General features: G+C 41.7%; 1 protein-coding gene across 3 annotated transcripts in view; it reads right to left on the bottom strand.

Annotated features, from left to right (window-relative positions):
• Positions 1 to 12,069, bottom strand: part of HOATZ (HOATZ cilia and flagella associated protein) — a 44,746-nt gene extending 32,677 nt beyond the window's left edge. Inside the window, exons 1-4 of one of the 3 annotated variants that reach the window (XM_006045580.3) lie at positions 11,753 to 12,069; positions 6,889 to 7,362; positions 6,379 to 6,417; positions 5,808 to 5,878 (exon numbers count right to left, since the gene is read on the bottom strand). In XM_006045580.3, the coding sequence (XP_006045642.1) occupies positions 5,808 to 5,878; positions 6,379 to 6,417; positions 6,889 to 7,114 (336 nt within the window). In that variant the 5' untranslated portion in view covers positions 7,115 to 7,362; positions 11,753 to 12,069. Of the gene's footprint in view, positions 1 to 5,807; positions 5,879 to 6,378; positions 6,418 to 6,888; positions 7,413 to 11,752 lie in introns of those variants that run through there. The other 2 variants (XM_006045579.3, XM_044929763.1) reach the window with 2 other exon arrangements.
• Between the last annotated feature and the right edge of the window lie 1,739 nt (positions 12,070 to 13,808).

The raw sequence follows: 13,808 nt of genomic DNA on the forward strand, positions 1-13,808 counted from the left end.
AAAGCAAAATTAAAACAAAGCCAGGTAACACTGAGACTGAGAAAATTTTGATTTGTCTGGGTAGTCATTCCTGGCAATTTGATACCAAAAAGGATTTTCTTTTAACTGGACATCCTGGTCAATGACACTGAGGAAATTCCTTACATCTTTGGTTTGGCTCTACAAAACTGATTAACAATGATTCTGAGCGTCCCTTCAAAGTATAAGATAATGGAAGATAATGTTAAATGTTTCCAATTTTGTGATTTGGTATCTAAAAACGCATCTTTGTGAAATTTCTTAGATTCTTCTTCTAAGCATGATCTCATCATAGAATGATTTGCTTCTGGTTCACTGAAGTGTCATATAGCAAGCTGACTTTTTTTGTTTAAGAAATAGGAATTTCTTTTTTCTTAAAAAACATTAAAATTTATTTATTTATTTTTGGCTGTGCTGGGTCTCTGCTGCTGGGCGGGCTTTCCACTGCAGTGGCTTTTCCTGTGGCTGTACAGGCTCTAGGGTACTCAGGCTTCTGTACTTGGGGCTCCCAGGCTCTAGTGCACAGACTCAATAGCTGTGGTGCAGAGGCTTAGTTGCTCTGTGACGTGTGGGATTTTCCTGGATCAGGAACTGAACCTGTGTCTCCTGCCTTGGCAGGCAGATTCTTTACCACTGAGCCACCAGAGAAGCCTGCAAATTGACTTTTGAGGAAGACTTACCCCCATATTTAGCATTGGTTGTACAGGTTGTGAGACTGAACAGATTTAAACCCCATTCCTGATAAAATGTTAGTCGCTCAGTCACGTCTGACTCTGCAACCCTATGGACTGTAGCCCACCAGGCTCCTTCGTCCATGGAGTTCTCCAGGTGAGAATACTGGAGAGGGTTGCCATTTCTTTCTTCAGGGGATCTTCCTGACCCAGGGATTGAACCCAGGTCTCCTGCATTGGAGGCACACTCTTTACTGCCTGAGCCACCAGGGAAGCCTGATAAAGAGCATATCTTTATTGCTGATTTGCAGATGGGATCTTTTCCTTCTAAAAACCTTTAGTTTATATTTACTCACATTAAACTCCAATTCCAGATGGATGTTTATGAATATGTTGTCTATATACATGCCTTAAAGTACTGCTCTGATCTTTACTTCCCCTCCCAGAAAATGAATTATTTATAATCATTTTCATAAAGAGATAATCAGGTAAAGAGCTTTCTTAAAGGTGGCAAAACTAAAAAGCAAATTAGTTTTATGATTTCAAAGAATTAGCTGACTATTCATTTACTATAATGTTTTCAGACTACTTTAGAACTCTCAGAGGAAGAATAATGGGCCAGGACAGAGCTATAAGGTTTCCTTTATGGACAGAGTAAGCCATTTAATCTTGATGGACTCAAATTGTTCTTGATTTTCTGCCATGGCTATCCCTCACAGAAATAGTACTTGTGATTAATAGCATTTTTTTCTACTAACTAAAGTATTTATAATGTATATCTGGAAGATATTCCAAGATGGAGGATAACATTAAAATTTTTAAAAAGTTCAACAACTGAAAAAATCAATCAATATCAGTTGGGGATAAAAGCTATAAAGGTATTTTTAGGAGAGAGAGAGATAAATTTTTAGATTTTCATTAATTTTAAGGAGACTGTGAAAGAAAAAAAAAACTTTAAGTGACTTGATGGGGAATATTTTTTACCATTTTAGAATGAAAATTATACCAGGAATTTACTTACAAACGTATATGTTCAAAATATGTAGAAGATCTGCAAATTAAATAGATCATTATAAATGTTCTATTTAACTAGTGTTAAATAGAACCCATTTATTTTCTGCCATCAAGCTGAAAATTCTAGAATGGTGGTGGCGGCAATATAGAGAGAGTACTACAATCTTAAAAAAACACAGTCATCCAAAAATAGAGTCTAAGTTTTAGTAATTACAAGGAGTCATATTTCCTCCCATCATGTACAGACCCATGAGGGTATACAATGCACTGTATATTTCCTCCCATCATATACAGACGCATGAGGTATACAATGCACTGTATAAAGCAAAACTGAGAAGCGAGGGCATGTACTAAATTGATCCTAAAGTAGACTTGCAAATAGACTAACTTTGGAGAATATTCTTACAAAAACTGTCAGCCTAGAAAAATTTGTCAGGTGTATACACGTGCAAAAGGCTAACCAAAATGACATTATCACTGTATAGAGCATATATCCATTCATTCATTAACTCACTTATGCAATTATTCTATCAACAAATATTTATTGAGTTTCAATAGGTAGATGAGCACCAGGGTCAAGCACATAGGAAATGACCTCTGCCCTCTTGGAGGAAAAGAGAACTGGCATTTGTTGAGAGCAAACGATGGCCAGGTGTTTTACATGTCTTATACCAGCTGGATGAGGGGGATATTTTTATCACTGCTGCTTCTCTGTCTGAGGAAGCTGAGCCTTACAGGGGTTAAGTAGGCTTCTAAAGGTCATTGAGATAGTAAGTGGCAGGGTCAGACTTCCAAACCCAGCTTGTCTCCGAAGTCCACTACACTATGGTGCCTGGAATCCAGCAGGAGAGACAGAAATATCCATGCAGCTATAACACAGATCATGACTTGCTCTGGGAGCACAGAGAAGGGAGCTATTTATTCTGTAGTGTCCAAGTCACCTCTGGGAAGGCTTCAGAGAGAAGCTGTATTTGATTTGAAACTTGAAGGTAAATGCGGGATGGCATTTTAGGAAGACACACAAAAGTGCACTGCAGGTTGAAGAGACAGTGTACCGTTCCACAGGGCTGGAAACAGTTTCTCACACTTGTATTCATACCACAGTCTTGAATTTTAGAATCTTCAGCAGCATACTTGAACAATACCGTGGCCATCAATCAGTACAACAAAAGGAGACTCACGGGCTTTGCAATTAGGATACAGGCTTTCAGTTTAGACTCAGCCACTTTCCAGTTGTGGGAACTTTGGAAGATCATTTAAGCGTTGTTTGATTAAGTGGGAATAATCATCATCAGGTTATTTTAAGGAGAGTATGAGTTGATGCATATACACTGCTTAGCTTAGTAAACATAGGACATGGTATGCACTCACTGAATTGGGTGTTATGAGTACTATATCACAATGGTATCTGAGGACATCTATTGCTGTTGTTCAGTTGCCAAGTCATGTCCAACTCCTCACGACCCCATGCTGCAGTGCAGCATGCCAGGCCTCCCTGTCCCTCACCATCTCCTGGAGTTTGTCCAAGTTCACATCCACTGGCCTCTCCAGTGGCTCAGATGGTAAAGAGGATATCTATAAGAGCATTCAATTATTACACGATTCTCTTAATTGTATTGCACCATACTGACTCAGCTCTCCTATATCCTCACAAGGCAGTTTCATTAATATTCTCTTTCTGTCCTGCTCGTTTGCTGCTTGGTTAGGCCTCTTCTACTCTCAACAGATAGAGTCTTGTTTATACTGCCTTGCAGAACCCATTTGACTTAATGTACAATTTGGCAGATATCACAGAATAATGTGTGTGTTTAGGTTTAGCAAAAATACATTAATATTTACCCATTTACCATCGCAGCACATATGGCAAAGGGTACACAGGGTGCCCTAGCCTAGTGGCTGAGCACCAGCTGGACAGAGGACGCTGCTTTTGGGGTAGGGGGTGCTGAATAGGGGAAGGAAGGAGAGTGGTAGAAGACAGTCAGGTCATGGTCAGACTGGGAAAGAACTTGAATACCACACTGGAGAGTTTGGTCTCCATGCTGCAGAAAAGCCAGGGAGAAAAATGAAACCAGATATATAGACTGAAATATATCATTCCCATCCCCACTCCTGCAATTTCTATGTTGAAGCCCTAACTCTCAGTGTAACTCTATTTGGAAACAGATCTTTTAGGAAGGTGGTTCAAGTTAAATGAGGTCATAATGGTGGGGTTCTAATATAACAGGACTGATGTCCTTATAAGAGAATGAAGCGACACCAGAGCTCCTGCTACCATGTGAGAATGCACTGAGAAAGTGACCATCTATTGCAGAAGCCTGGGAATGAGGCCTCATCAGAAACCAACTCTGGAGGCATCCTGATCTCAGGCTTCCAGCCTCCACAACTGCAAGAAAATAAAATTCTGTTATTTAAGCCACCTGTTCTGTGGTATTTTGTTATGGCAACCCTGGCAGACGAATACAGTAAGAAAGCAGCATAACAGGACTTGGGTTTTAGGAAGATAACTAGTTTAGCATGGAGGATATTACTTGATTGATCAACTCGATACATTCTTTGAAACGCAGTTCCTTTGGGAAGAGTTCTTGAATCCTTAAGCTTGACTTTGATGTCCTTCAATGTGTTCCCATAGTTCTACGTGTGTATCTCTATCATAATAATGTATTATGTGCATAATCTATCATAATAATGCATTATTTAATTGGTATTCTCCCACACCAGATTATAAACTCCTGGAAGTCAGGGAATACATCTTTATATTCCCGGCATCTACAATAGTACTTGGCACGTGACAGGTTCTCAGTAGATATCTGGGTATTAATTAATAAATAATAGAAGAACCTGAGGCAAGGAAATCAGTTCTAAGACTACTAATAGTCCGTTAACAGAAAAGTCACGTGTAACTCCTCAAATTGTCTTAAATTGTTTGACAAAAAAATGATAAAAATTGGAAATAGTTTGCCTTTAATCTTTTACTTCTAATCTCTTCCAAAAATGAAACTAAAATATGCTGAAGAGGTAGAATTTTAATGATTTTCGCCTCACTGAAAATTAAGTTCTCTTCCCCCTCATTAAGTCCTGGTATAAATATATGTATATAGTATCCCCAGGAGAGAAGAAAATGCTGACTATTTCTAATCACTTAATTTGTTTGGAGGAATCACCAAGAGTCCACAAAGGGAACTAATGTGATCAGCAAACTCAAATGATTGTTCTGTAATTTATGTAGAATTCCCAATAAGTCTTTTGGAGTTTGCCAATAGATCTGGTGATTAAAGACATTAGGTCAGACAAATGCTCTATCTTTGCTTTTATAGTACAGGAACAGTTACAGGAATGGAATCTCCCCATTAACCAAACAAAATGTTTCTATAAATCACTGTACTAATTATTGAGTTAAAGTCTGTGCCTACAACAAGAAAAGCAACAAGGGAGGTTGCCAAGAAGAGACAAGTTCAGTTGATTTGACAACACCAATGTGTTGAATTGTGGCCTTCAATCAAAATGGTTCTAGATGACAGACTCATTCCTCTGATCATTTAATTTTGACCTATTAAGACAGTCGGTTCATCAAAGAGTCAGACACGACTGAGTGACACAGCACAGCACAGCAAGACAGTCAATTCTCTTCACTTTTTCCTGTTCTTACACTATTTCTCTTCTTACAACTTTGTATATGATTTAGGACCTTATTGGATGTAAAGTATGTGAATCCATTTTTCCCCACTTCCCTCTGATTGCATTGTTCTTATACATCCTTGGACTTTTGCAGAGACTGAGAACTTCCCAAGTTTAAAAGAATTTCTTAATCTTCAATTAAAGTTCTAATAAAGGTTCTTCAATGCCCAAGCTGATATACCAGAAGCGGAAAATTTCTATATATGTATATTAAAAAAATATATTGGGATGATTTAGAAAACAATGGAGAAGGGCATGGCAACACACTCCAGTACTCTTGCCTGGAGAACTCCATGTATAGAGGAGCCTGGCAGGCTATAGTCCATGGGGTCGAAAAGAGTCAGACATGACTGAGCAACTAAAACACACACAGAAAATAATAATGAAATTTTAATGAAAATCAAATAATTTTCTGAAATATTGGCCTACCTTTTGGAGATACTTTTTTTTCTCCTCGGATTCCTGAATCTTTAGGGTTTCAGCAGTGACATCTCTACTCTCTAAAGAAAACAGTCAAATTCAATCTGAAATAATTTTATCATGATTTTACAATAATGTTGATAAAAATTAAAGGTTAAAAGGTAATACATAGAGTAGGAAGGTAACATAAATATGTACTGTCTTGAAACTTTATGAACCAGATTCATAAATAACTGGAGACTGAATTAATTAGCTCTGACCGCAAGGAACCTTTAATCTCTTTAGAAGAGGAGTAGCCTGAGTCCAGAGATAAGAAAAGGTCTCTAAACAGAACAAACTTGTAGTATCAGATATTGTAATTCCTATTCAAAGTGTTACAGGAATTTAGGCATTTTCCTCTGGATAAATGAACTGGTCTCTGAGGCAGGGTCCTGGTATGCTTTCAGAAAGTTATGCCAAAGTATGAAGTTGTATCCTTATACTTATTATCTATATTTAAAAATTTTTTTTAAAAAATTCTTAGATTTTTTTAAAGAATCTAGGAATCAGGATGTTGAAAGGCATAAAACTTTGTACTTACTGCTTTCCTCAAGGAAAAAAGGCTGGAAGTAAGTTTTCTCTAAAAAATACAAAAGGGAAGTAAAGAGATAACTGGAAAACCCATAGCATTAAAGGTATTTAAGTTTTCTATACCTATAAAAATTGCAGTTTCCCCATCTTAAGCCTTACATGTCAGGGAACTTGTTTCCTAATATTGACTCTGCCTTCAACCTTCTCTAGGGCTTTCATGTTTGAACTCAATTACGTAAACGACTGTCTTTCATATCCTTTCAGCCAACATTTGCCTAGACTATTCTACACTGTTTAGACAAATAGATGTCATAACCCAGGTGATATTTTCAGATGTGCTTTTAGATATAACAAAGACACCACCGATCATTTTGGAGTGGAAAAATTGCAGAGACGATTTTAAAATTATTTGTATAGAGGTTTAGATATTTGAATGAAAGGTTCTTTAGAACTAGGTTCAGCAGTTTCTCCTGGGCGGGGCTCTAGTATCTTCCCTATGGGTTACACAGGAGCTACTCACCCGGTGCACTGCTCCTGGAAGGCCGCGCCACCGGCAGACGCTGGCTGCTACCTCTGGACAGCACCAGCTGAGATTCGTTGGGGGGGTACATTGACGCCCCGATCCAGAACTGCTTGGCCAAGTTGGCATCGCGATCCGAAGAGCCGGTGAACACTAGCAATCCTTGGGGAAAAGCTTCACAGGACTCCTCTGGGCTGCTAAGACTGCTGCTGGGCCTCGTTTCCATGGCAACTCAGGACGCTTCTCCAAGCTCCTTTGCCTGTCTCTCAGCCCCGCCCCGCCCTCACCGCGGAAACCCGCCAAGTTGGCAAGCGCCACGGCCGGAAGCCCTTGGTTTGCTCGGTAGATGTTGGGGTCTGGCGCGCGCTTGTGGGTCACCTGAATCCCATTTCTGCAGTGATCACAGGCTTCGGGACCTGTCCAAGTCTTGGGGTGCAAATAGGAGTCAAAGCGTCCACTTTCGGGCGTCTTGTCCTGTTGGAGTCAGTGGGGGAGCACTTCAGCTTTTTCATCCTCAGCCTCCTTCCCCCCACCCTCCTTCCTCGTATCCCCGCCACACCAGCTTCCTTTACCCCAAATAAAGCTTTCAGTTCCTTAGTTCCACCGCCCCAAACCCTTTTCCACACCAGATTGCTGTAGCGCAGCACCCTCTATGGGGAGGTTCTGGGCCTGCATTGGTTGATGAATTCAACAGGACAGCTAACATCATAGCCTATGGTAGCTAGAGGTCGGAAGGGGGCTGATAGGTACCCATGTGTATACTTTTTTACACATTTCCCACTGAATCTGTAAGGCCAATCTTACGGAAAGAAGCTTGATTTAGATTGTCAGTCCCACTAAAGCTGCTTTTACGGCAAGAGTTGTAAATGATTACTTAAATATATCGGATAAGTGTGATGAAAAATACACTATAAACATTTGTTAATATGTTTCTACAAAAATGTTTACAAATGTTATGTGTGTAGCTTTCCCCGGCGATCTGGTTAATCTAGGAACAATTTAACTCAGCGATAGGAAAGTTGTAATTACTGTGGGAGGAATTGAGATGGAAATCATAAAACCAATTAAGGAAAGGACATGAACGTATTGGTAATAACCACAATTTCGTTTCCTTATGACACTTTATTCTTTCAAGATATTAATACAGTCTCTCACAAAAATACAGTTCAAAAGTAGATAATTACAAATCTATACAATGACAGCTAAGGAAAAAAATTATATTCTCCAATATATCTGAACATTTTTTGGTTCAGAGACTGAAGGAATATTGAAAAATCATATATATATACATATAAAACATACATCGTATATTTAGCACCTAAAATGTTGACTTCTCTCTTGGTTAAGCTATTGATAAATAACCAATGGGCAATAGCAGCAAATTCCAATCCTCCTCGCCAAGCCCCCCACATTGATATATACATGCAACTCATTTGGATGAATTCCCAAATCTTTTTACCTGGCCGTGTGGTTAGTGATTGGTATTATTAGCAATCAGCTAACTACACTGCCTAGTAACTAGACTCAAAGGAAAAAGGTTTACTTTTATTACAACCGGCGTCTCAGGTTGGTGCTCCATACGTTGTAATAGGCAAGGTACTAGTTCAGTAGTAGCTCACTTGGTGTCTTGGTGAATACCCTACTAAATAATGACAGGATGAGCTGGTTGGATGGCATCACCGACTCGACGGACATGTTTGAGAAAGCTCTGGGAGTTGGTGATGGACAGGGAAGCCTGGCATGCCAGCAGTCCATGGGGTCACAAAGAGTCCGACACGACTGAGCGACTGAACTACTAAATAATGAAAAACAGGCACAACGAATCACAGCTAACAGTACTAAATGCTACGTGGGGGCTCCACCCAGCAGTTAAAAAGTCTTAAGGCCATTCAACACCACGGATTTCGCTTTGTTTACATGGGATTGCACCGTTTTGCTTTTAGTCCTAGAGACGGCTAACTCTTTAACAGTATCTAGAAGCAGCAGCTTGAAGGAGTTTGCAAGGGGGTTACTAGCAAGCTGACAACGTGCTCCGCCAGCAGCGCTAAACGCTGACGCATCAGATCTCGAAGCCCTGGGCACTCTTCTCGAACGCTTGAGGTCGGCGGTTAGCCGCCGAGGGTGGCGTCTTCCTGCCGGCAGGGCGGCGGGTGATGCTGTGCCTTGTTTTGATGGCAGTGGAACTAGTGATTGTAAGCATGAGAGTACAATCAGCTAATTACACTGCCTACAAACCGAGCACCGGGCGCCCGCGGGCTCGAAGCTCTCAGACGGTTCGCAGCGCCGACGCGGTGTCCCAGAGCAGGCGGGCGGGAGGGATCAGGCCCGCCGCGACCCCACATTTCCCCGGGGGCGACACCCGACAGTGCCGGGGCGCGAGGCCCAGGATGCGGGTCCCCAGAGGATGCCTCTGGGCCGCCCCCCAGCGACTCTAGCTCGGCCCGTGGGGCTGCGCGGGCCCCCCGCCGGACGTGCCGAGCACGCTTGGCGAGGCCGGCGGGTGGCGCTCCAGCGGGAACCTGCCGCCCGAGGGTTCGGCCCCCACCCCAGGCCCAGGTGACTCCCGGGGGTGCCCGGCCGGCTGGCCCCACCTGGGCCACCGAGCCCCCGACCCCGCGTCCCCGGCCAGCGGTCTCCCCGCCTCCCGGGGCTCTGCCTCTCAGGTTCCCTTCCTTCCCTTCCTTTTCCCCTCCGCTCTCCTCGGGCCGGCTCCCACCTCCCTCAGCCGGGCCCGGTCAGCCCCAGGAAACTTCTCTTCAGGTCTGGGCCCCAACCCTTCGAGCCGGCTCTTTCGACCCCGTGCGCCCCGCCGCTCCGAGTGGCCAAGTGACCGTGGCCGTGGCCGACCAACCGCCCTCAGAACCCCGGGGGTGGAGGGGGCGGGGCGGGCGCGAGGGGGCCGGGTGGGGGAGGGGCGGGTAGGGGCGGTGGGGGAGGGGCGGGGTGGGGGCGGGGAGGACGCCGCCTGAAGGGGCGGGGGGCGGGCGCCGGTCGGGACGAGGCCCGGGACGAGGAGGCAAGGATCTTGGGAAGCTGTTTTTCTTCATCCATCGGGAGGGACGAAGAGCTCCTTCTCTCCGACCCCCTCTCCAAAAAACCCCAGGCCCTCCCGCCAGTTTTCAAAACCCATCCCCGTCAGGGAAAACAGCTCGCTGGAGTATCAGCTGGTTGGCTTCAGTTTTCTGTAACATGCCGGAGGAGTGCCCCTGAGGTCCCGTCTGCCCTCTTGTGTTCCCGTTGGGTGCTCTCCCTTTGTCGGAGGGCCATTCAGTGGGGGTGGGAGCCAGATCTTCTTTTAGTCAAGAGAGGGAGCCGGCCAGCTCGTTAGTTAGATGGGAGTGTGGGCCTCTTAAGGTCGAGGCCAAAGTTTCGCACCCTCTAGGTCAGCTTTGGTGCTTTAGTCGCTAAGTTGCGTCCAACTCTTGCGACCTCATGGACAGAGGAGCCTGACAGGCTACAGTCCATGCGATTCTCCGGGCAAGAATACTGGAGTGGGTTGCCATTTCCTTCTCCAGGGGATCTTCCCAGCCCAGGAATCGAGCCCGGGTCAACTTTAGGCAAAACTATTCCTACTTCTGGTACATTGTTTATTTCAATCCCTGCTGTATGTTTAGCCCCTAGGGTCGTTCCACCCTCTCTATGTACAACCTAGATGGTAACACAAAATGAACACACAGTATTTACTCTACAAGACAGTGCCTAGTAAATGTCCAAGGCGGGTAGAAATAGAAGTGAGCCGGGTGGGGCATGGAGGAGAACTATAAGTAGGTCCTTGAAGCAAGCGTCGTTTTGGACGTTCACCGTGAGGGCTGTGGAAGAAAGACAGTGTTTTGTGACCAGTTGCATTGTCTTATTCTCTCAGTTCCACATTTGAGGATGTAGATGTGTTTATGTGTGCATTTGGAGTAGGTTGAGCAAAGAGGAGAGTGAGGATTTCTGGGAGACCTCTACTAATAATTCTTTCCCTTAGTTACTCCTTCCCTTTGTTTTCTTCAGTGCACGAATCAGGAGAGAATAAAGAACATTGTTTGATTACACACCTTCTAGGGCTCAACTGGAAGTAGCCCTCCCTTTGATCTTTATGCACCCAGGATGGAGTACTCATTATTGACCCAAATATCTTAATTCTAAATGATTGTCCGCAAAGGAAAACTCCCCAGCTATAGGCTGATTCCCTAAACCCAGCAAGTGGTCCCACAGATGCCACTCAACATGCATAGGCCCAGATGATCTAGATCATTCAACACACATTCCAAACTCACATTCTTAAAACACCAGAACATCTTCTCAAGGATGAATTTGAGAAGTTATAGCATTATCTTTGAATATGAAAAACAGTACTTTTTTTTGTTAAATGCATCATTTGCTCTGTATACACCAAAGTGAAGAGTAAGAAACCAAGGTATAAAATGTACAATACAGAAAATGTTAATTGTAAAAATTAACTTGTTAAATTGCAAAAGGCAGGTTATTTACAACTAACAGTGATTTGTATTCATCATATCTTTGGGAGAGCATGATGTTGTTGAATACATTACATAAATCCTTCATAAACCTTTAACATGTACAGTATACCAAGCCATTATCAGGCAACATGCTGTAATCAGAGTTAGCTAACCTCTAAACTCTCTAGAGATAACTGTAGAGTTCAATTTGTACTTTCTAGTTAAATATACATGTATATAAATATACATGTATAAATAAAATAGCTTCCATTAACCATATGCAATCTTATAAGTCTTGGTTAGGATGTGGTTACAAAGGCAATTCTTTCAAATTGTTAGTCATTTTTACCCAATACAATATTTAATACTTCCTCCTGATTGATATTTTATGATTATTAGCTGCATTTTACATGTCTTACCTGAGCTGAATTGCTGCCATCCAAGGCAGTGGTTGCAGGTAGATGCCTTGAAATTTAGATTTTAAAAACTTTTCTTCAAAGATGATTAAAAAACAAAAGAAAATTCATATATAAAAGTCATCAATATGCATTGCCTACTGAAATCAAACATTTAAAATGCAGTTTATTTTGTAGGTAGTGCAACTAAAAAATTAAAATAACGAGACAAAATGTGTGTGGGATAGTTTTGCCTAAAAAAATAAAGAATGCTTGTTCTTAGGGTTGCTGTTGGTTTGGCCTGCAGTTACTAGAGAAACTCCAAGGATCTCATTCCCTTTATGGTTCATGTCTAGACATGCCTGGAGACCAGGGAGATCCATGATTTAATCTAAGTAAGAATGCTTGTGGTGTTTTTAAATGCCCAAACAGAAGATTGCGTTTGTTTTATACAGCACCAGGAAGGTACCATTCAGCGGCTTGTTTACTGTTGTATTTGATTTCTGGGCGTTTGGTGATTAGGGAGATGGGGATGGTGTACTAAGGAAAGGAGGTGAGATTGGTTGTTAGGAGGAAAGCAAGAAGAGTGTAGAAAACAAATACGTCCTGCTTTAGCAAATTTATTATATTGGCTAAACTTACAACTCCTAAATAAAAACTAGAGTGATGAGAGTTGGGAATTACAAAAGATGGTGAAAGCTTATTCATTGCTTTCAACATACACAAATTGCTGTCTGGACATTTTCTAACTTCCATAGCTTTTTTTTTTTTCATTTAATTTTTAAAAAATGTTTGGCTGTGCTGGGTTGTCATTGCAGCACTCAGGTTTCCTCTAGCTATGGTGAGCAGGGGTCTGCTCTCAGGTTGCAGTGCGATGATGGCTTCTCCTGTTGCAGAGCATGGGCTTTACGGCATGTGGGCTTCAGTATCTGTGGCTCAACGGCCAGTAGCCCCGTGGCATGTGGAATCTCCCTGGACCAGGGATTGAACCAGGGTTCCCTGCCTTGGCAGGTGGATTCTTAACTACTGGACCACCAAGGAAGTCCTCCATAGCTTTTGTCAGGGAGGAAGACGTGAACAATCAGACTGAGGAGAAATGATTGGAATTAAGCAGTTTCTTTTTAAACCTGTTTTTTTAAAGGGTACATTTTCTTTTAAGAAATATAAAACCATGTTTTGATTTTTATGTAGATCAATAACTATTAGAATATTTTATTAATATTCATGATACTATAAATAAGAACTAGTTTATTTGTTGAAGCAAGACTAGATTGAAGTCAGCATGGTGCCTTTGAAGAACTAAAAATCAATGAATCTGTTTAATTATGAGAGGAGATTTTCTTTTGAGCTAAAATGAACTGCCAGCAACTTTTCTAATTTTATACTTCTGATTCCATTTCATTGTACTCTCATTAGTAAGAGTGCACCAGATTCTTGATTATCTTCAGTTTCTATTTATTGATTAATCAATAGTGTTGCCTTCTATATGAAAATGTTAAATTGATTTATCTTTTAGTAAATCAAACAATCTAAAATATAAGCTTTATAATTAGAGTTGCTTGAACTCTTGGTTATGACTTAGCAGCAGGAGCAAGCTTGTTGCATATTTATCATCTTTAGAGAACACAATCTAGGGATCTATGGTCTATTAATAGAAAGATAGACAATTTCTACAATATATAATTAAGGTAGTGATAGTATATTAATTTTATTAATATATACAATATAATAAGTTGTGTATTATTTATATACTTATATAATTATCTTAAGTACTAAGATAGTTAGATTAATAAGTGTTTCAAGACTCCTGAATACTAATGTGAGCTTTGTTGTTGTCAAGCATTTAGGAAAAAGGAAAGAAGAAAAACACCAACGATTGGCACACAGAGAAGGCTATGTGGAAAATATGGGTCTGAGAAGGAAAAGTAGGATATAGATAAAGGGAGAAGATGGAGAGGATGCTCTTGGTAGTAGGACAACTTATGAAGAAAAAACACAAGCAAATTCACGGAGACTGTAATACACATGGTGGATGGGAGAGCAGTAAATGTATCCCCATTGGGGAAATAGTAATAAGATC

This window comes from Bubalus bubalis, chromosome 16, assembly GCF_019923935.1.
Source record: "Bubalus bubalis isolate 160015118507 breed Murrah chromosome 16, NDDB_SH_1, whole genome shotgun sequence".
Taxonomy (NCBI): domain Eukaryota; kingdom Metazoa; phylum Chordata; class Mammalia; order Artiodactyla; family Bovidae; genus Bubalus; species Bubalus bubalis.